Genomic DNA, 23617 nt, shown 5'->3' on the forward strand with positions numbered 1-23617 from the left:
TTTCCAGCATTAGCAGGATTTTCCTCTTTCTGGTCCCTGAGATCACAATAATTCATGGAGACTCCACATCCTCATTTTTCCCAATGTTTTGGAGTCAAGCCCCTCATGCAATGTAACCTTTTGTCTCTTTATAATGGCCAGAGTTGTCTATTGCCCTTTGTGAATTATAACCAATTACTTAAGGTCCAGAGCTGAGAGCTTCATTTGGTCTGTCTGATCTCCTGTTAACTTGAACAAAAATTTACATGTGTCATAAGCAAACGTCGGTCTCAGGTGACTTTGCTCCATACCACTGCTGTGGAGGGAAGCTTTTTGTAACTGCAGTGTTGGTGGACAAGTTCAATGTGAGCTGTTGTCCTTTGTCCTCTCTAACTTTCACTTAGTTTTGCATTCCTTTTCTTTCTCTCTCTCTCTCTCTCTCTCTCTCTCGCAGCCTTTATGCTTTTCCATTTCTCTGCCCTAGCCTTTTACTATTACTGTAGCATCATAGAAGTTTCCTTCTCAGTTCTACTCCCAGTGCAATAGTGTACCTCAGACTGTTCCAGCTGAAAGACTGTTGAAAATCCCAAGAATTGAGCAAATATTGAATTTCTCAACTCATTTCCCTGGTGAAGGGGCCATAGCTGAAAGCAGTGTAATGTTCAGTGTTGTGATAAGGTAAATGGAAATGTCATGCAAGTATAACAGAAATACACTTTTAAGTTTGGCTTGAATGGGCTTGCGTCATTCTGGAGTGAAGCTGAACTTGACCAGGGAGCAGGTGATGCAGAGAGGAAAACTGCTTCCTCTGTTAACCAGACTTCAGAATAGATTTAAAAAGTGAACAAGTGTAATTTCTTTAATGCTGGCTGTACATTTTCCCTTTCCACCAGACTCCTGGATTTGAAGTTTAGGAGAGTGTTTGGTTAGCTAAAGCTTTGCTGTAATTCACTACTGAAGATAAGTAGAATTCAGAAGGTCATTAGGTCCTGCGGCAAGTCACAGAGTAGGGGTGAAGAAGGTTGCTCACACACTCTCTGTTACACAACAAGTTACAGAGTAAGACTGACTCTATGCCTTTATCACTGCCTCATTTGGTACTTCCAGTGTCTACCAGATTGGGAATCCATCCACGTGTCTTCCCAGGCTATCATTTATTTGAAGCACTGCTGCCTGATTCTAATCTCCGTCAAGTCCTGGTTTGCTGACAGTGACCTATATATGCTCCCAATTAGTGCCTCAAGTTAGAGGTTTTCATTAGTATGTTCAAACCTCATCATCACCTCTGCTCCAGCTCTATAACATTTTGCCAGGCTCTCATTCTTATGACTCTGTCCCCTTGTGTATTCACACCCCCAGCATCTCTCCATTCCCTGGTGCCATTTCTCTTCACCCCACCACTGGTGGCTGGCTCTTCAGCTTCCTAAATCCCCCTACCTCTCCAATTCACTCTCCTCTTTCATTAGGTACCCATCTATTTCTGCCAGGCCAACCTTTGTCCACTTTTGGTACAATGTCATTTTATTTAACGCCTCCATGCAGCAGTTAGGAATGCAATTTATTGTTGAAAAGTCTGACTCTAACCAACATGTCTGATTTGCCCCAGGGTCGTGGACCTTCTGGCAAACCCCCAAAGGCACCATCTGAAGAAGACTTTGACACCATTAAACTAATAAGCAATGGGGCATATGGGTAAGTGAGAATGTGGATATTTTACTGATTTATTCCAGGAAAGAGTGGATGTTACTTATCATAGCTAACTTCTGTGGAAAGGTCTTGTAATTATAGTCACTAGGTAGTACAGAACTCGAATACTGCTAAAAACGATTCAGCGTGCTGCCAAAGCTTATTGTTTCACACTTCAGAACATATATAAAAATATTAAATTTTATGGAGCTGCACAACACAGAAACAAACTCTTCAGTCCAACTCCTCCATGCCAACCAGATATCCTAAATTAATCTAGTCCCATTTGCCAGCATTTGGCTCACATCCCTCTAAACCCTTCCTATTCACATACCCACCCAGATGCCTTTTAAATGTTGTAATTGTACCAGCCTCCACCACTTCCTCTGGCAGCTCGTTCTATTCACACATCACCCTCTGTGTGAAACAAGGTGCCCCTTATGTCTCTTTTAAATCTTTCCCCTCTCACCTTTTCTTTATTGATGAGGGCATCACTAGCTAGGTGGCATTTATTGCACACCCCTAATTGCCCAAAGGGTAGTTCAGAGTCAACCAGATTGCTGTGGGCCTGGTGTCACGTATAGACTAGACCAGATAAGGATGGCAGTTTCCTTCCCTAAACAATCGATAATGGACTCATAGTCACCATTAGATTCATACTTCCAGAGATTTTTGTTTAATTGAATTCAAATTCCATCATCTGCCGTGGCAGGATTTGCACCCAGGTCCCCATAATATTATCTGGGTTTCTGGATTAACAGTCCAGGATAATACCACTAGGCCATTGCCGCCCCACAAATTGGAGGTTTTCATTATCATGTTCAAAGCTCATCATCACAATCCTCTTCACTCTTGTCTTTCATTAGGTACCCATGTATTTCTGCCAGGGCACCCTTTTTCAAACTTCATGACCTTAAACCTATGCCCTGTAATTTTGCACTCTCCCACACTAGAAAAAAGCCCTGGGCTGTTCATGCCATCCATGCCCCTCATGATTTTATAAATGTCTATAAAGTCACCCCTCCATCTCCAATGGTCCAGGGAGAAAACCCACAATCTATTCAGGCTGTCCCTATTGCTCAAACCTCCCAGTCCTGGCAACATCTTTTCTGCACCCGCTCATGTTTAACAACATCCTTTCCATAGGAAGGCAACCAGAATTGTACACAGTATTCTAAATGTGTCCTCGCCAATGTCCTGTACAGCTGCAATATGATGTCCCAGATTCTATACTCAATGTTCTGACCAAGGTAGGCAAGCATGCCAAACACCTTCTTTACCATCCTGCCTACCTGTGACTCCACTTTCAAGGAATTATGCACGTACATCCACAGGCCTCTTTGTTGGCAATGCTCTCCAGGTTCCTGCCATTAACCGTATAAGTCCTGCCCTAGTTTGCCTTGCCAAAATGCAACATCTCATTTTATCTAAATTAAACTCCATCTGCCACTCCTCAGCTCATTGCCCCACATGATCAAGGCCCTGTTGAAATCTGAGGTAATTTTCTTCACAGTCCACTTTGCCACCTGTTTTGTTGTCTTTTGCAAACTTACTAACTATGCCTCCTATATTCACAACTAAATCGTTCATACAAATGATGAAAAGCAATTGACCCAGCACTGACCACTGATCAAACGCCTCCACTCCACAAAGCACCCTCTATCACCTCTCTCGTGTCTCCTACCTTCAAGCCAATTTTAGATACAATTGGCTAGCTCCCACTGGATCCTGCATGATCAAGCTTCCTAATCAGTCTACAGTGTGGAACTTTGTCGAGCACTTTGCTGAAGTCCATATCAGCAATGTCTACTGCTCTGCCTTCATCAATCTTCTTTGTCATCTCTTTAGAAAACCTCAATCAAATTAGTAGGACCCAATTTCCCCTGCACAAAGCCATATTGACTATTCCTAATCAGCCTTTGCCTTCTCAAATGCATGTATATCCTGTCGATCAGAATTCTCTCCAATAGCTTAGCCACCACTGATATAAGGCTCACTGGTCTAAAGTTCTTTGCCTTTGTTTGTCGCAAATTGCAGCTTTATTTGAAATCCTGAGAGTCTTGAAAGAGATGGCAACACTATGCTGGAACCAGAAGCTCTTTGAGACAGACTGGAGGATGACACACAGAAGTGTAGCCACACCTGGGACCTGGTTCGTGTGGAGTTGGAGCAGATAGCTTAGATGTCTTCTCTTTGAGAACTTGAGGGTTCTAAATTGTATAATGAGTGGATGATATCCATTTTTTTTTGGAAAGGAATGGGAATAGTGCATGGAAGGGTTCACAAGACTAGCTCAAGCTGAGCGATCATGTTAAAGAATAAGAGATCAGTAAGAATTGGTCAACATTCACCATCACAGGAACTATATGAGAAGGAGGAGCTCATTTAGCCTGCTCCCTCCCAAAACTGCTCCTGCCATTTAATTAGCTGCTGACCTGCCCCTTGGCTCTATTTGCCCAACTTTGTTCTGTATCCTTTAATAACATTACCAAGTAAAAATCGATTGACGTCAGGTTTGAAGATGTCAATTCCCACCCAGCATCTAGAGCTTTGTGGGTGGGGACCTACATCCAATTTTGTGTTGAAAAGTACTTCCTACTTTCACTGGTAAGTGGATCACTGGAGATATGTTCTGCATTGGTATGAACCATTACTTTGGATGATATGAACAAAGAACACATGTACGTTGCAGGAAATGAGTCAGAGGATCATTAATGTACTAAAAGAGGTCAGTCAGCCCATTGAGTACATACTCTGGAGAATAGCCTACTCAGTCCCATTCCCTCGCTCTATCCTTGAAGCTCTTGCAAGTTTACTTACCTTAAGTGACCGTCCAGTTTCATTTTGAAATCATATAGTGTCAGCGCTTCTATCAGCATGTCCCAAGCCACTGGCCTTGGCTGCACCTCTTGTCCAGAATCTTAAATCTGTTGCCCCTAATTCTTGTACCATCTGCTAAGGGGAACAGCTTTTGTTGCGTCATACAGCACAGCAAAAGACCACTCGCTCCAACCAGTTCATGCTAATCATAATCCTAAACTAAAGTAGTCCGACCTGCCCACGCTTGTCCCATATTCCTCCAAACATTAATCTATTCATGTACTTATCTGAATGTCTTGTAACTGTTCCCACATCCACCACTTCCTCTAAGTTCATTTCACACAGGAACCACTCTCTGTGTCAAAAATAGTTGCCCTTCGCATCTTATTTTTAAATCTTTCTCCTCTCACCATAAAAATATGCCCCCTAGTCTTGAAATCCCCCATCCTAGGGAAAAGACACCTGCCATTCACTTTATCTATACCTCTCATGATTTTATAAATGTCTATAATGTCACTCCTCAACCTCCTACCCTCCAGTGGAAAAGGTCTAGTCCTGATGAAGGGTGTAAACCCGAAACATCAGCTTTCCTGCTCCCCTGATGCTGCCTGACCTGTTGTGTTCCTCCAGCTCCACACTGTGTTGATCCATTCTATCCAGCATTTCCTTATAACTCAAACCCTCCATTCCTGGCAACATGCTGGTAAATCTCCCCTGAAACCACTCCAGCTGAATAATATCCTTCCAATAGCAAGGTGACCAGAACTGGACACAGTACTCTGGAAGAGACCTCACCAACATCCTGTACAACCTCGATATACCTTGTTAGAATGATGCAAATTAATTTAATAACATTTTAAATAGATACAAGACTAAACAACCCAAATCCCAGTTGAAACTTGTTTGAAATGTTCCTTGCTTTGTTCCAGTGCTGTTTACTTGGTGAGGCACAGAGAGACAAGGCAACGATTTGCCATGAAGAAGATAAACAAACAAAACCTAATACTTCGCAACCAGATTCAGCAGGCCTTTGTGGAGCGTGATATCCTTACCTTTGCAGAGAATCCTTTTGTTGTTAGTATGTTCTGCTCTTTTGAGACCAGACGGCACCTCTGCATGGTTATGGAATATGTGGAAGGTGAGTGACAAAAGAGCCAGTCCATTGCCCCATCCCTAATCTTTGGAACCCAGCGCACTCTAAAGGGGAAACCACGCTGGAGGATAAACATTGAAATATATTTGAACAATTGTATCAATTTTAATAAATGCGCAAATATTTTCCATGGGAATGGATGAAAATTAGGATCAAGCAGACCTGCAATTACTTTAAAGATTGCTGGTTTGGGGGTGGGGGTGGGGAGGGAGAGATAGTTGTTATTCTGAGTGTATGGAATTGCTGGGCCAAATATCCTTTTTCACCAAAGGAGATTCTAAACAAGCTACCCACCTACGGATTGCCAGGGAGTGGCTGTTTTCTCCCTAGAAGAAGAGGGGTGAGGTGCAGGTCTGGAACCTGAAAACCTGGGCTGCCAATTCCCTGGGTCTGTCAAAGCAAATATGTACATTCATGTTTATGTAAATGGTCCAAAATTAATTGTATGCAAATAAAATCCCTACAGTGTGGAAGTAGGCCATTCAGATCTCACTAACCCTCTGAAGAGCATTCCAACCAGAACCAACCCCTGTAATTCCCATTGCTAACCCATCTATTCTGCACATCCCTGGACACTGGGCAACTTAGCACGGCCAATCCACCTAACCTGCATATCTTTAGACTGTGGGAGGAAACCCATGCACATAAGTGGGGAATGTGCAAACTCTGCACAGTCACCCAAAGGCAGAATCGAACCCAAGTCCCTGATGCTGTGAGACAACAGTACTAACCACTGAGCCACTGTGCTGCCCGCAATGATGTACCTTCTTCACGCACAGTGCTCTGGTGTTCAGCTAAATTTGCTTTTCTACCCACCACCTCAATCTTTGTAAGAGAAATCTTATTGTTTATGTAGGAATTAAAAATTCTATCGTAGCCCAGCTGATGTAATCAAATGCAGTTTATGCAGTTGGAATGAGGCCCTGGCAGTGTAGCCTGCAAAATTATTGAATATTGATATCACTCAATATCCAGCATCCAGGGCTTTTTCATGCAAGTATGTGCTACTAACTTACAGCCGTTGCACCAATCGCTACCCGAGCTGTTACTCTAATGCTATTCAGCCCATTGAACCTGTTCTATTTCTCAATTTGATTAATGTCTTAACCTGCCTCATTTCTGTATTCCTCACTGACAAAACAAAAGCACTCAGCCTTCGGCGTGAAAGTTTTCATTGTTTGCCCACTTCAATCCTATTGGGTGGGAGTAAGGAGGACCGAAGAATTTTTATTTCCCAGTATCCTTAAGATAATGAAGAGTTTTCTGACTTGACTCTTGAACAGCCTTGTTCCAATTTGAAAGATATATTCAGGACTTCAGGCTATAATGATCAGATTATTCATCTTTTAGTGATGTTAATGGGGGGATAGATGTTGATCAAGGCACCAGAAATAACTCCCCTATTCTTCACATTTCTACATTCACTTATTAATTCGCTGCTTCTTTAAATGCCATGCTCAGCAACATCAGTGATCGTGATCCTCTAACACTCATGGTCTTTGAGAACGCCCAGCATCTTGGTGTTATTCCCAAATCTTGTACTTCCTAAGCTGTCAGTTTGCTCCCTCCTTTGTCTCCCTCAATATTACCAGTTGATCTGATTTCTCTCAGGAAAATACATCACCCTCAATTGTCATCAAACCTTGAAAATATCATCCCTTGATCTTTTGCACCTAGAGCCATAGAGTCATACAACATAGAAGCAGTCGCTTCGGTCCAACTTGTCCATGCCAATCGACATCCCAATCTGAACTAGTCCCACTTGCCAGCATTTGGCCCATATCACTCTAAATCCTTCCTTTTCATGTATCCATCCAGATGCCTTTTAAATTGTAATTGTACCAGCCTCCACCAGTTAGTCTGGCAGCTCATTCCATACACACAGCACGGTCTGCCTGAAAAAGTTGCCCCTTAGGTCCTTTTTAAATCTTTCCCCTCTCACCTTAAACCTATGCCCTCTGGTTTTGGGCATCCCCACCCTAGGAAAAAGATGCTGGCTATTCATCTTATCCATGCCTCTCATGATTTGAGGGAATACAGTCTATGCAACCTTATTGTTATAACCAATATCTTTCACCATTTCATTTACTGCAGGAGGTGACTGTGCAACATTGCTGAAAAATATTGGTGCTCTGCCTGTGGACCTGGCCCAGATGTATTTTGCTGAAACTGTTCTGGCTTTGGAATATTTACACAATTACGGCATTGTCCATCGGGACCTAAAACCTGACAAGTAAGTTTGGGTCACCCATTCTTGTCATAGTGAAGTTTAGTTTGAGGTTAATATTAATCAGGTATTGTTTAACTGAACGGGTCATGTATTTAATGGGAAACACCCTATGTGCACAAAAAGCACCATCCATGTGCATTCACCGTAGGAGCAGAATTAGGCCATTCAGCCTATCTAGTCTGCTGTACCATTCAATCATGGCTGGTATGTTTCTCAACCCCATTCTCACGCTTTCTCCCCATAACCCTCAATCCCCTTACCAAAAGAACCTATCTACCTCTGTCTTAAATGCACTCAAAGACTTGGCCTCTAGAGCCTGCTCTGGCAATGAGTTCCACAGATTAACCACCATCTGGCTATAGGAATTCCTCCTCATCAGGTTCTAAAGGATTATCCCTTTACTCTGAGGCTCAGTCCTCAGGTACCAACCTCTCCTACTAGTGAAAATATCTTCTCCATGTTCACTCTATCGAGGCCACTCAGTATTCTGTAAGTTTCAATCAAATTCCCCCTCATCCTTCCAAACTCCACTGAGTACAAACCCAAAGTCCTCTATTGCTCCTCATATGATAAGCTCTTCATGTTTGGGATTATTCTTGTAAACATCCTCTGGGCCTACTCCAAAGCTCAGACATTCTTCCTTAGAAACAGGGCACAAAATGGCTCACAACATTCCAAATGTGGTCGGACCAAAGCTTTATACAGCCTCAGCAGTACCAACATTGCATTTGCTTTCCTGACTGCCAGCTGAACCTGCATGTTAACTTTAAGAGAATCCTGTATTAGGACTCCAAAGTACCTTTGTGTTTCAGATTTTCTGATGCTTTTTCCCCATTTTGAAAATCGTCTATGCCTCTATTTTTCCCACCAAAATGCATAACCTCACATTTTCCCACGTTGTATTCCATCTACCACTTCTTTGTCCAATTGGCTAGCCATCCAAGTCCTTCTGCAGCTCCCTGCTTCTTCAACACTACCTGTGTCCTCCACCTATCTTTGTGTCATCTGCAAGCCTAGCAGGAATGCTCTCAGTCCCTTTGTCCAGACTGTTAACACATAATGTGAATAGTTGTGATCTGCCATCCTGGGAAAAAACACTTTATCACTCCTCTCTGTCTCTGTCAGTCAGCCAATCCTCTTTCCATGTCAGTACCTTACCTCAAACAACTTGGGCACTTATCTTATTTAGCAGCCTCCTGTGTGACACCTTGTTAAAAGCCTTCTGATAATCCAGATAGATCAAGTACACTGGCTCTTCTATGTCTAACTTGTTTGTTACCTCATCAAAGAACGCTAACAGATTTGTAAGGCATGACCTCCCCCGTTGATGAAGCTGTACTAACTCAGCCCTATTTTACCACACACTTCAAAGTACTCTGCAATCTCATCCTCAATAATGGACATTAAAGTATCACCAATGACTGAGATCAGGCTAACCAGCCTATAGTTTCCTGTCTTGCAGATTAATATCTGGGACATTGCTGTGAGCAACAATAGGGGAAAGATCACTGAGACTTTAAAAAATTGTGTTTTTGTCATTTATCTTTGCACACGTTTGTTTATCAGATTGTGGATATTATTCTGGGAGGTGGTTGTTGTGGGATATGGGCGTGGGTATGGAGGCAGTTCGACTAGGCGGGGAAGTTAAAGGTGAGACATCACACGATATAACCTCCAGGAACATGTTCAACTTGAGTTGACAATGACAACCATGCATTCATCGAGAAACTGAAGGTAACTGTCCATTAATATTTTTGAGATGTAGAGACTTTTTCCATTCCAAAAAACAATTCTAATGAGCTTCCATTCTGTTCATCTCAAGACACACAAGGCCAATTGTCACCAGTTCACTTGTTGGACTCTCCATCTGCTTTGTTAAATTACTTGCTCTGTTCTTCTTGCTTGACAGTCTCTTGATAACATCGATGGGGCACATTAAGCTAACAGACTTTGGCCTCTCAAAGATTGGTCTTATGAGCCTCACCACAAACCTGTACGAGGGTCACATTGAAAAGGATGCCCGGGAATTCCTGGACAAGCAGGTCAGGATATAAGATACTTGCTTTTATTTATTTGCCTGAATGAGGATTAGGGATTTTAGCCTTGCCCTATGAATGATATTTTCCACTGACGACACATTTGTCTCAGCTAAAAATAAAGGCAAAATACTACGGTTGCTGGAAATCCAAAAAAAAGCACAGATTACAAGAGAAACCCAGCAGGTCTTGCAGAGAGAAAAATGTTAATGTTTCAAATTCAAAATGACTTTTCTTCCGAACTGAATCTACAACCATATTGCCCTATGACCATAACCTGTGAACAAAGGCATTCTCCAGCTTTCTTTGTGTTTGTTTCAGCTCAGATACGTCATGGCTGTATGTTGAGTAGAACTCCCTCAGGTTATTATCAGCAAACTCTTTCATTAATCTAAACTTCAGCTGAGAATATCTGAACAAAATCTTCAAATTCTTATCTGTCTACTTTTTGTGAGTTTTCTAGATTAGTGTGGGATTGTCTCAAATTTTGGGAGACTCTGTGATAGAAACTGGGATGTGATTGTGTAAAATGATTTAACAAGAATCCTTAAAGTCATCAGCGGACCAGAACTAGATTCAAACCAAATCCTAGAGGTGAAAAGATAATGACATACTCTGGTGACCTGAGCACAAAACCTAGGCTGACACTTTCAGTAGGGCATTGAGGGAGTACTGCAATATCAGAGGTACCATCCTGCAAGCCAGACATTAACCCTCAGTTTCTTCTGCCCTCTAAGGTGGGCATGAATGATCACCCAGCCCCTTTTCTGGGCAATAGTTGACCCTCTGCCAAAATTACAAAACTGGATTATCTAGAGCCATTATTAGTTTGTTGTGTATAAATTGACTGCTGCATTTTCTACATTTTATGACAGTGACTGTGCTACAGAGTGTAGTGCATTGTCAGGAAGACACTTTGGAAGCATCCTGAATTTAGGACATATGCTTCATAAACACAAGTGCTTTCTTTAACACATTGCACCAGTCAGCTATCCCCCTCCCTGGTGTTCCATTGAAAGCTGTCCCTTAAACTCAGTGTTGAATTGATATAGTGAAGGGGACAGCTGTCCCATTTTTACAGAATACTTGAGTAGTGATAAATCCATGACCAAGAATTATGGCTTTTCTGCTCTCGTGCTCCTTTTAATTATATTGTAACCACTGACTGCCACAATCCCCTATCAATCTGGCGCTGGTCCGTATGAGCCAGTCTCAGGAGCAATCAGCAGTATTACTAGCTCAGCCAAGACATTGAAAAAATTGATTTGGACAGATTTTAGGTTCAGCGAACAGAGAAGGATATCAGTTTGGAAAATGATTAAAAGTAATTCAGAACTATTTCGATAGAAGAGCTGAGTAATGCTGTAAATTTAATATTTCTTGAGACGTGAGGGTTTTGCTGGCTGGACCAGCATTTATTACCCATTTTTGCCTGCCCTGGAGAAGGTGATATTGAGCTGCTTTCTGGAACTGCTGCAGTTCCTGGGGCACACATGCACCCTACAATGGATTGGGGTGGGAGTGAGACAGAAATGTCAAATGCCACATTTCTTGCGTTTTTATCATCTTATTTGTTAATGGCTTCTGTGAGTGATATTGATAGCATTCAATTATTTCCTCATACCTTTGGGGGCAATTGCACTAGGATCATACAGGTTCATCCCTCCAAAGGTACAATACCACCTACTCTAATCCCACTTTTCCACTCTTGGCCCATAGCCTTGAATGTTATGACATTTCAAGTGCTTATTGAAATACTTTCTAAATGTTGTGCGGTTACTCAGCTGTGCATTCTAGACCCCCAAATTCCTCTGGGCATTTTCTCGTTTCCTCTAAACTTCCTGCCTTTCACTTTAACATTACACCCCCTTGTTCATGACCCTTCAACTAATGATGACAGCTGCTTTCTAATCCTCATAATTTTCTACACCTCTATCAGTCCCTTCTCAGCCTTCTCTGCTCCAACAAAAACTGCCTGAGCTTATCCAGCCTCTCTTCATAGCTGAAATTCTCAATCCCAGGCAACATCCTGGTGAATCTCCTCTGCATCCCCTCCAGTACAATCACATCCTTGCTCTAGATATGGCGACATAGTACTCCGACATAACCTCCCAGTACAGATGGAGCTGTACAGAACTATGGTTAAGACACAGTTCATAATCTTATAATCTCTGACTCAACTGATAAAGGCAAGCACTCCCATATGTCTTCCTAACTACACTGTTAACCTCTCCTGCCACCTTCAGGGATCTGTGGACAAGCAACCCAAAATCCCTCTGTTCTTCTGAACCTCCCAGTGTCCTGTCATTCATTGAGTACTCCCTTGATTAATGGGTCTTGCAAATTGCCTCACCACATTTATCACAGTTAAATTCCATCTGCCATTGATCTGCTCATCTGACCAAAACATTTATGTCCTCACTGTTAATCACACAGCCAAAGTGTGTGTCATCCACAGACACTATGTTCTAATACTTTGGAAAACTGATAGGATGAGGTGCTACACCAGTTTTATCTCACAACTGATTTTACTAAGCCAATAGGAGGAATAATTAGAGCCATAGAATCACAGAGTTGTACAGCAAGGAAACAGACTCTTTGGTCAAACTCGTCCATGCCAACCAGAGATCCTAAATAAATGTGGTCCCGTTTGCCAACATTTGACCACATGCCTCTAAACCCTTCCTATTCATATACCTATCTAGACGCCTTTTAAATGTTGTAATTGTACCAGCCTCCACCATTTCCTCTGGCAGCTCATTCTATACACACAGCATCCTCTGCGAGAAAAAGTTGCCCCTTAGGTCCTTTTTGAATCTTTCCCCTCTCACCTTAAACCCTTTAGTATTGGTCTCCCCCACCCTGGGGAAAAGAACTTTGCTATTCACTCTGTTCCATGTCCCTCGTGATTTTATAAACTTCTATAATTGTATAAAGCTAGTCGTCATACTCTGTTCCTTTCAATCTTTGTGTGCTCTACCTTCACTGAAATTTCTCAATGAAACTCCCGATTCTCTGATTCTGCTGGCTCCATTGAAAGAATCTGCTCAGTGAAGACTAGTTTCCTTATCAACTAGGTGCTGAAATTGGAAAACGAGCCAATTGAAAATAGCATAATGCTGCAATTAGGTAATTAAATAGGCTATAATAATACCAGGAGATCATCTATACTTTGTACAGATCATTCACATGTTCTTTCTAAGCAAAGAACGGATTGATCATTGAGGTGTTAAGTTTCCAAATAACTGTTATTCAGTAGATTTTAAAATTATGTTTGTATGTGTCCGCTAGCTTTTTTCTGATTTAGTTTTAACAGTGTCAGTTTTGGTAGGATTGTTCTGTCTGACTCACAAAGTTCCTTGTTTAAATTCCACTCCAATTCTTGAGCTCAAAAGTCAAGGCTGACACTTCAGTGCAGTACCCAGGAAGTACTGAGCTGTCAGGGTGCTGCCTTTCAGATGCAGTGTTAAACTGAGGTCCCGTGCACTGGGTTAGGTGAATATAATTACATGCTCCTATTTCAAAAAAGAGCATGTGCATTCCCCATGCTGTGCTGGCTGATGTTTATTCCTCAAAGAAAAAAGCAGAAAAACAGGTATAAAAATAAAATACAGCATTGCAAATCTGAAACAAACTCAAAGCATGCTCGAGAATTTCAGCAGATCTGGCAGCATTTGTGGAGAGTGAAACAGAGTTAACATTTTGATTCTCTTTTCAGAAATTTACTGCACTTGAAACATTGTTTCTCTCTCCACAAATACCAGGCCTGCTGAGTTTCTCCAGAAATTTATTTGTTTATTTTAGAAAAATAGATGAACCAATTGTGTGTTTCTGGGAGTTTGTTGTTTGAGAATTGCTGCCATGTTTCCTATATTACAAAAATATTTCAAAAATTTATAAAGCACTTCGAGAAGTCGATGTTTGTGGATATATAAATGCAAGTCTGTCTTTCTATTTGTGTGCCTGAAAGTGTAAATTTCTCTACCTCTGCAGCTTTTCACCATTTAGAACAAACTATATAATCTATCTATGTTAGATCTATAGTATATGACTTCATGCTGAACTCCATCTGCTCACAGATAATTATACTCAGAGCTGAGGTGTACTGTGAATAAATGCATACTAGACGAACAATAATGCTGAATTAAATAAACTATCTTGGCTGATATCCTCATAAGACCTTCAATCATGTTGTTTCTCCACCAAAAGTATTCACAGCAGGTTGCTTTAAATTTAGAACAACATCACAAGACCCTTTACAATCAGGGCAGAAAAATGGACACCTAGCTATAGAAGTTAGCATGAAGAGATGTACTGAGAGGCCTGGTCAATTGAATAAGGACGACCTTAATTTGAAGGGAGCAAGGTAGAGAGGTTTAGAGAAGAGAGTGGGGCCTTGTAGCCGAAGGTAGAGTGACGTGAGGCAGGGTTGTGGGTTGAGGGGAAGTGATGCAGAAGCAGTGCAAAGTAGCTGATTTCAATACATTCTGACATTGTTTTGTTGCAGGTGTGTGGCACTCCTGAGTACATTGCCCCGGAGGTCATCGTGCGACAGGGATATGGGAAGCCGGTCGACTGGTGGGCAATGGGTATTATACTGTACGAATTTCTGGTGGGGTGTGTCCCTTTCTTTGGTGACACACCTGAGGAATTGTTTGGCCAGGTCATCAGTGGTAGGTTTGGAATCCAGTCAGATCCAATGACCCTCACATGATGTTTGTGTCTATGCTACATTGTATAATCTTGGGCAAGGGTGTTTAAACTGTGGTTGTTGGAACTATGGGCCCTGACAATAACATGATTTTTGAAGTTCGGACCACTCAATACGTATCTCTCAATTGGCTTGAATTTGGACTGCGGGATAGAATTAGATTCATATTGGATTGTTTCTGGTATTGTTTCCCTATGCATTAACAAATACCTATTCAGAACACCAAAATTTCTTAATGTCCAGGAATGAGTACAAGTGGAAGAAAAAACAGATCTCCATTTTATTTATTATGTCTGAGGGCATGAAGCCAAAAATATTTGGATATTCCTGGCCCAAGGTAAAAAGATAAAATACCTGTCCAAAAATTAGGTAAATGTTCTTGACCTAATGATGTATGTTCCACTTGTTTTATAGCTTTGGAATGAGTAACTGGGTCTGTCGATAATTAAGTGGGTGTTCGTCTTAAGATGCTGGATTTGAGGATTTATTAGCCACCTCTTCCTGCACCAGCTAAGGTCACCATGGAGGGCTGTCCTTCTCAACCTCTCCCCTCGCCTGAGGCTTAGTACCCTCAGATTAAGCCACCACCAGTCATTTCTATCTCTATCATCTCTATTTGGCTCTATGGTACTCTGGGACTATGGTGACTTTACTGCACTTTAATTAAATCGCAAAAAAAATGAAGTTTATTGCACAAACGGAATCTCAATGTTGAAATGTGACAAGGCTTAAAAGGGAACTATGTCAAACTCCATTGCAGGCCTTGCTATCTTGTAAGCTTGCTCAACATCTTATTGCTGTCCTCTTGAAAGGATAAATACAATTGGAAGGCAAAAATAAAATTGGTAATTACCAGCAGTTAATGCACAACAAACATGTCTGAAGACCATTCAGAGCCTGAATTCCTACAGCTAAGTAACGAAACAGGAAACTTGTGGCAAGATGTACTGTACCCCATGGAGAAGTCATTGTTCCTTCACAAATCCCAGGAAGGAGGATGCTACTTGGCCTGAAGCAGAATAACTCCAGTTAATATAACAATCTGAAATTAAAAATAACGGGCTCGAAATGCTCAGCAGACCTGGAGAACCTGTGGCTTCCCAAAGTAGAGGTTCCCACATGGGTCCACGTTGAAGTTGTGGGATCAGAAGTCAGTAACAGTTGCTGTGGAGTTCTGGCTGACTTACATTAGCTGTGTTCCTGCTCTAACAGGTACCTGCTCTTTCAGTCCTGCCCCACTCTCACAGGTCCCCACCCAGCAACCTCAGGGCTCTCCAGCACTACTGTCACTGTCTCATGCCTCTACCTTCAGCCCGTACTGTGCAGGCACAACACCGCTACCAACCTATCTACTGTGACACCCCCACCTCCTGCTCTCAAAGGTCTTCTGCTGAGGGTTTATGACAATTTTCAAAGCTCAAAATGGGATCACGGTGGGCAAAATGTTTGGGAAGCACTGTTTGGGGAAAGGGAGGTAACGACAAAACAAATAGTCTGTAATGGGTGAAAGGCAGGATTCCTCAACAATTACACTCACCACAGTTCCAAAGAAATTATCTTTTTCCATAATCCACTGAATTGGAAATAGAGTGCCAACACTATAGTGGAATGAGAGGCTTCAAGTGAGATTTGAGGCCAATAGTCACAAATATTTTCAAAAAAAGTAATAATACAAACAGCATTCGTGGCAAATGCTGCTCCTTTCTGGTTTCTTACATTGTCTTTTGTTTCCAGATGATATAATGTGGCCTGATGGTGATGAGGCACTCCCAGCAGATGCTCAACACCTTATTTCCTGTCTTCTGCAGCCAAACCCATTGGACAGACTGGGGACAGGTGGGTAGCCACAACCTGAAGGGGACCATAGTGTGGAGGATGGTTAGGTGGACTGGCCATGCTAAATTGCCCCAGACTATCCAGGGATGTGCAGGCTAGGTGGATTAACCATGAGAAATGCGGGGTTTATGGGGATGGGTGTGGGTCTGGGTGGGAAGATTTTCGGAAGGTCAGTGCAGACCCAAAGGGCTGAATGGTTCCACCTGTGCTGTAGGGATTCTCTGTGTTTATGGAGCAGAGCCTTTCCTCCCTCTCTCTCTCTCTCATTCTGCTGCGTATCTGTCATCACCCTTCAAAACTGAGACTGGAAATGATGTCCATCTATTTTTTCAATCATTCCGAATTGCTCTTGGCATAACTTTAACATAAGGAAGAACTTGTGTTTGAATAACACCTTTAATCATCTCAAGATATCCCAATGTGCCTTGTAGCCAGTAAAGTGCTTCAGAAGTGCAGTCACTGTTTTAATGTAGAAAGATTTTTGTCTTTATGCATTTTGAATTATTCATAGAACTAACATTCCTGGAAGAGATGAGGTGACGCACAGTTGATTCACCACTGGTACACATTCACCCTGACCTGACATGATAAAAATGACAACTCAAGGTATTCTTTCTGTAAAAGCCCTTTTTATCCTATGTGTTCTTTATATAATTTGTTAAATTTACTTTTTGAACATCTTCAACAAGGTTGTCATTGCCAGGAAATAAAGTATATTCATATTTCAGGTGCTTAACCACTCCCAATTAAAGCCATGTCTTATTTGGGGATGAGTAAAGCTCTGCCAAGACATCTCATTCTTTGAATTATGACCTTTTTGAATGACACCACTTATTTTCATTGTGCACAATGACAATGTGAGGCCTTTATCCAGTTTGACCTTGTGCAGCTAATACAAAACTAATGTACCAGACCTCTTCCACTCTATGCAACGTTACAATATCATATCTTTTCCATTAAATCCCTTGTACCAATCTTTCCAATTTGCCAGCGACTGCTCAGTTGATCGCACCATCATCTCTGAGTCACAAAGGAGCATCGGCCCCTTGATCTTGCTCTGTCATTTGATAAGATCATGATTGATCTGATCGTGGCTTCAAATCCATTTTCCTGTCTGGTCCTACAAGCCTTGAATCCACTGTTGATCAAAATTCTATCTAACCTTGAACATACATAAATCAAGATTGACACTTCATTGAGATCATGTGAGAGTGCTGAATTTTTAGAGATGCCTTGTCTTTCAGATGAGTTGTTAAACTGGTGTCCTACCTGTCTGTTTGGTTTAGTGTAGAAGATCATATGGACAGTTTTCGTGAACAGGTGTTCTTGTCGGCATTGAGGCCAACGTTTATTTTTCAGTCGATATCACAAAAGATCAGAAAATCCAATCATTGTGGCATTCAATGGAAGAATTTACTGTGTGCAAATTGGTTGCAGCATTTCCTATGTGCCACCACTACAACACTGTTGTAGTCATCAGCTGTAAAACACTTTGAAATGTCCTTTGGGTGTGAAAAGTACAAGTACAAGTATCTGTTTTGTTTGTTTGGGCACTATTTAAGTAACAGTATTTTGCATTCCCAGGATATGATGTTGCTAGCATGACCAGCATTTTTTTGCCCATCCTGTTGATTTCAAGAGGATGCTAGTGATTTATGTTCTTGGTCTGTTGCAAGCCATGAGTCTAGTGCCTGTGGTACCATCTAGACAGCGTTCCAAAGCTTTTGTCCCAGAAAGAATGAATGAATGGCAATATGGCTACAAGAATGATACGTAACTCGGAGGTGAACTTGCAAGCGTTGGTGGCCCATACAGCTGCTAGCCTTGTGCCTCTAGATGGTTGATGTCACATATTTATACAAAGTTGTTGAAGGAGCCATGGCAAGTTACTGCAATGTACCCTGTAGCTGGTACACACTTCTGCCACTGTGTGTTGGTGGTGAAGGGAATGAAGGTTCAAAGTGCTGCATGGGGTGCTGATGAAGCAGATTAATTTCTCCCGTGTGGTGCTGAACTTCTTGAGTGTTATTGGAGCAAATAGGGAGTATTCCATCACACTCCAGACTTGTGCCTTGTACATTGTGGATAGGCTTTGGGGAGTCAGAAGGTGAGTTACTTATCCTACAGTTCCCAAACTCTGACCTACTCTTGCAAGCTGCAGCATTTATAAGGCAGGTTCAATGAGAATTCAGCCATCTTTCTAATTACTATTATATACAATGTTAATGTAATGATCACTTCACATTCATTCTCCTTAAATGCAATGCCAATATCTCAAATTCTTCCAAAGTTTTTTCACTTGACAAATGAAAATATTCCAAAGTCAAACTACTTGCCAATCAGTCCATTTGTGCACAATACCAGTGGATGAAACTGCATTTCATTTCACTCTAGGTTCATAAAATCACAAGGTGCCAGACTATTCCCATTCACTGTGTTTGTGTATCAAATGAATGGGTCAAATCTCTCCCATTCACTCTGGTTGTATAGTAAGCTAATGAATCCAACCCTTCCATTCACTCCTGTTACAAATAGCTTCCACTCACTGTTAACGGTCATTTGATAACATCTCTGATGCAAGTATAACATGTTTTGGTAATCACCTTCTTTGTAATGCTCATCACATTAAATCAGATCCATCCACTGCCAAATTTCATGGGCCAACTCAGCATAATTTGGAAATCTAATCACTTTTGTTGCAACATAGATTGCGCTAAGTGTGTGCTGCTGAGACTGAATTGCTGCAATGTCATTAAAGAGGCTGAGGCACAAAGAAGTTCAAATTGGCAATTTTTATGTTAATGGAAATTGAGATGGAAGTGTATCCCTGAGTCCAGCATTTCAGCAAAAATCAGAGGCACATTTATCCAGCAGTGACTATTATCTCGATGAGCTAAAAGCTGCTGGATGTTTAATGTTGGAGAAATGCTACACTCCAGGGGAGGAGGTTAGTGCCCTGCTTTTGAAGTTGTTAGTGACCTCCCATCGACAAAGTGAATTAGAAAACCATTTATGTTTGCAACCTCAATGAGCTGGTGACAGTCCTCTCTCAAATAATAAGTGGAAGGCTTGATACAAGGTTGTTTCCACACACAAGTTGCCTATGTACATAGAAATTAGTGTAAACAATAGAGATCATTGTCTAAATCATCTGGGAGTATTGATTCATAAAATTGGCTTTAATATTTTCTTCCCAATATGTACGTTAAAGCTGTGTTGTTACTTCAGCCTACTCAAGGTATGCTCAATATGAATTCTGGTTGTTTTGTTGTATTTAGATTTAGCTAATTACTATTACTTCGCATAATCAGAGTTCTTTGAAGTGTTGTGACACAGAAACAGTCAAATCAAATCAGTCTTTCTACCTCTGTATTCACAACACAGAAAAACAAAACCACTGATGACCCCAAAATACTCACTCCAGTGGTTGATAACCAGATTTTTGAATAACCAATCCCAGACTTTGTGAATAATTAATTTCCAGACATTGGTTTTATATCTTAAACAAAAGAATTAACTATTTATTAAATACACAATAACTTTAGCAGAGAGTAAACTTAAAAACATGGCAAGCAGATTAATGTCTGAGATTTAAATGTGAAATATTTGTTTTTAGCCCCCATTCACAAAGAATACATGCAGATAAACAGACATAATTAAGGAATACAATTAAATAGCAAAAGTAACCATATTGCTTGCATGGTTTTCACAGTGTGCTGTTTCAGGGGCATTAATGCTATGGCTGTTTTCTCTGAAATATTGGTCAGGGTCACCTTCTCAGTTCATCCATGGAAAGGCAATAATACTTCTAAATCAACTTTCTACACTTTGGGCTTCTTGAAGCTGGTGTATCAGACTAGATAGGGAGCTTTCAAATCTTTAGCCCAGAACCATCTGCCAGAAAACATAGTTCAAAAAGTTAATCCTGATAGACTAATCGACACTTCCTGAGACCTCAATTACCATTAAACATCAGCCATCTGCTTGAAGATGGAGTCTCTTCCAGACTTGCCAGAACCAATTTCCTGATACTGATCACTTTAATCACTAACTTCTGCACTTTTTTTTCAGCAGAAGGTTCTTCTTGGTATCACTGTGACTGTTGGAGCCTTTTTCATCTAGGCCCAGCCTGCAATTAGCGTTGAGGCCTGGCCTCACAAACAAATAAAGCTTGTTTGGTCTGTTGTTTTCTTTTTACCACAAGCCGTACCAAAGTCCACAAGTCATTTCCAGCTCATATTGCAAAACTGATAAAAGAATAAAAATGAGGAAGAGTCAGTGAGGATTCGAACAATAGTCATTGTCAAGCATGTTTAGTTCCCCAATGCCAACACCACCTGGACATTTCACAGCTTGTGTTATCCTAACCCCACTTCTCTGCTCTCTGTAGGAGGGACCTATGAAGTCAAGCAACATGCTTTCTTCAAAGACCTGGACTGGACGAGCCTGCTGCGTCAAAAGGCAGAATTCATTCCCCACCTGGAGTCAGAAGAAGACACAAGTTACTTTGACAGCAAGTGTTTTATTTTCAGCAAATCTGGGGGCTAGGAATGGTGGGAGAAAGCCAGGAGGTGGGATGCCTTTATAAACGCTGAATTTTATGAGACCCAACTATGAGATTCAATAGTACATAACAGGGCAGAATAGAGACAGGGTCCATGTATTGACCGTACTATCGAGAGCCTCAACTTGACCTTGCTGCTCAGAGAAATGTAGAACACAGGAGAAGTGCTTTTTTCAAGGGGGAAGCTGTTGGCGGGCGTGTGTGTGTTGTTCACAGGCTACCCTCTACCCATTGTTAAGGAACCTCCTACTCTATCTGTTTGTATAGTAGCAGTAAATACAGACTGAGTGGGTAGTGTTAGGGTACTGGGTGGATTGTAGTCAGGATAATCACAATTAGAAAGAACATTGAGCACAAAGAGAGAGTAGGGTAAATGGGTGGAAATTGTGGGATTTCACAACTTCACTGTGACTCTGAAATGATGCCATTCTGTCTCTGTGAAGCTCGCTCTGATCGATACCACCATGTCAATTCTTACGATGAGGATGACACCAATGAAGATGAACCAGTGGAAATTCGACAGTTTTCCTCCTGCTCGCCTCGCTTTATTAAGGTACTTTGGACAATGTGAGTCTCTTTTCCCCTTCCCTGTGACATTTTCCATCTATTTTGTACAGGGACCCTTGCGGAAAAGTTACAAAGCCAAATAGTAATCGGTCTGGTCAGCACTTTTAAGGGCTTTCTCCTGAAACTGTCCCAACTCATTGAGTTTCATCATTCACTTACTAATACCTCTTTGAGGTGAGGAGGTAATTTGACACAGAGCATATTTTAATGGAGGTGGTGGGGTGTGGTGTGCGGGTGCGGTGCTCAGACCTTCATGGGACTCGATTCTGGCCAACTAGGAAACACTCCTGCTGTTAACACTTGTCTTCGGTGTATCATGAGGATTCTACTGATTGACAATTAACCTGTTACGTATGTACCCTCCACAGCCCTCAAGCCCTGGTTTTAGACCTGAAGGCAGAATTTCTGGCCCAGAGGTGTGGATTGCTACCCAGTGCCCAACAAGACCTCTCCTTGGTTTTAATGAGGGTTCAACCTTGGGACACATGGCAATCTGCAATTTTCCAACCCTGGGTGGACAAGCCACTGGTAAACTATATAAACCAAGAGCTCACTGGGCGTCCTGTAGAAAGAAATAGAGACACAATGGCTAAACAGTTAAGATAACATTGATTCTGTAAAATGAATTTTCCAGTGACTTTCTTCCCAAATGTATAAATCTGGGTAATATTTTGAACAAAAAGTGCACCCTTTTAAAAATCTCAGAGGGATCAGTGGTATTATTATGTGCACACTCCATTAGAAAGAAGGATTTAACAGGTTGAGTCGACCATTATAATGTCCTTCATAGGTAACTATATGGTTTGTATTTTACTTGGTGGAGAGTTTGAGGATGTGCAGCGACACCTACAGGTGTCCAATATTATTACAGGATACAGTGGCGGGGAAATCATCTCAGCTCCAGCTGACTCTCGCGCATAAAATGTGGGAATATAGAAACAGTACTCCTTCAGACAGCTCCATGCTTGCACTGTCGGAAATTCTGCATCAGCCACCTCCATAAACTTCAAACTCCTCTGAAATGCTCAAATCCATCCTTTGTGGATTTATCCCCGCCTACTACTGTAATGTCCTGCAGCACCGCAACCCCGAGATAGTTTGGCATCTTGTGCATCTCCAACTTCGATGGTTTTGCCCTTAGCAGGGGCATGCCTGCAGTGGCATCTTTAGCCCTGGAATTTACCCCCTTCCTTAAAAATATTTCTTAAACTCAAGTTTAATATCTAATATCTCCTCTGTGTAAAACATTCCCATAGAAGCAATTAGGAATGTCTTGTTATATTGAAGTGTTTTTTAAGACCATTAAAGTCAACAGTTAGAAAAGTCAGAGGCCAAGAAGGTACAATCTCAAGCAGAAGCCTTTAGGGGGCCTGAGCCCATGCATCAGCGTAAATCTCCCCTTGGGAGAAAGGCTTGCATTTACATAGAACCTTCACAACCTCAGTGCCACTCTACAGCCAATGAGGTTTCTTCTGAGGTGTAGTTAAGTCTATAATTTTGGAGTTGCAGAAGTCAAGTTGTACACGGCAAGAAAAATTGAATTTCTATTTTTGGTATCAATTTTCAGCATCTGCAGTTCTTTCCGTTTTTATTTTGTACGAATCAAGCTTCCACAAACAGCTTCGTGACAATGACCTGTTTTAGTGATGTTGATCGAAAAGCTTGAGAAATTCCTTTCTCCCCATCTGGTCCTCCTGCCCGTGGATCTTGGGGTATAGTTGACTGGATGCCTCAGGCCCTCCTGTTGCTCGCCATTCTGCCTGTGCAGCCAGAGGCAGTGAGTGGTGCCTGCGCTAATGTTGGGTTGTGATGTGTGCAGGTTTACAGCAGCATGGAACGCCTCACGCAGCATGAGGAACAGAAAGCCCCAGTGGTCACTCGACGCAACCTAAACAAACACAAGGAGGAAAAGAGTGAGAAGATGGAGGGGCTGAGCTCCATCAGCACCCGGGACAAGAGCTGGAGGACAAGCTCTCCGGAAATGTAAGTACGGCAGTTGCTCTGGAGTTTCCTCGCCTCTTAAACCTCAAGAATA

At 41.7% G+C, this 23617-nt stretch overlaps 1 protein-coding gene across 6 annotated transcripts in view; it reads left to right on the forward strand.

The window, feature by feature from the left end:
- Nucleotides 1-23617, forward strand: part of LOC125447503 (microtubule-associated serine/threonine-protein kinase 1-like) — a 139657-nt gene that overhangs the window by 99969 nt on the left and 16071 nt on the right. For 5 of the 6 annotated variants that reach the window (XM_048521936.2, XM_048521934.2, XM_048521935.2 and 2 more), the window contains 9 exons: nucleotides 1586-1671; nucleotides 5415-5623; nucleotides 7733-7871; nucleotides 9778-9910; nucleotides 14412-14577; nucleotides 16350-16451; nucleotides 20842-20964; nucleotides 21459-21568; nucleotides 23402-23565. In XM_048521936.2, the coding sequence (XP_048377893.2) occupies nucleotides 1586-1671; nucleotides 5415-5623; nucleotides 7733-7871; nucleotides 9778-9910; nucleotides 14412-14577; nucleotides 16350-16451; nucleotides 20842-20964; nucleotides 21459-21568; nucleotides 23402-23565 (1232 nt within the window). The remainder of the gene's footprint in view (nucleotides 1-1585; nucleotides 1672-5414; nucleotides 5624-7732; nucleotides 7872-9777; nucleotides 9911-14411; nucleotides 14578-16349; nucleotides 16452-20841; nucleotides 20965-21458; nucleotides 21569-23401; nucleotides 23566-23617) is intronic. The other variant, XM_048521939.2, reaches the window with a different exon arrangement.

This window comes from Stegostoma tigrinum, chromosome 35, assembly GCF_030684315.1.
Source record: "Stegostoma tigrinum isolate sSteTig4 chromosome 35, sSteTig4.hap1, whole genome shotgun sequence".
NCBI lineage: Eukaryota > Metazoa > Chordata > Chondrichthyes > Orectolobiformes > Stegostomatidae > Stegostoma > Stegostoma tigrinum.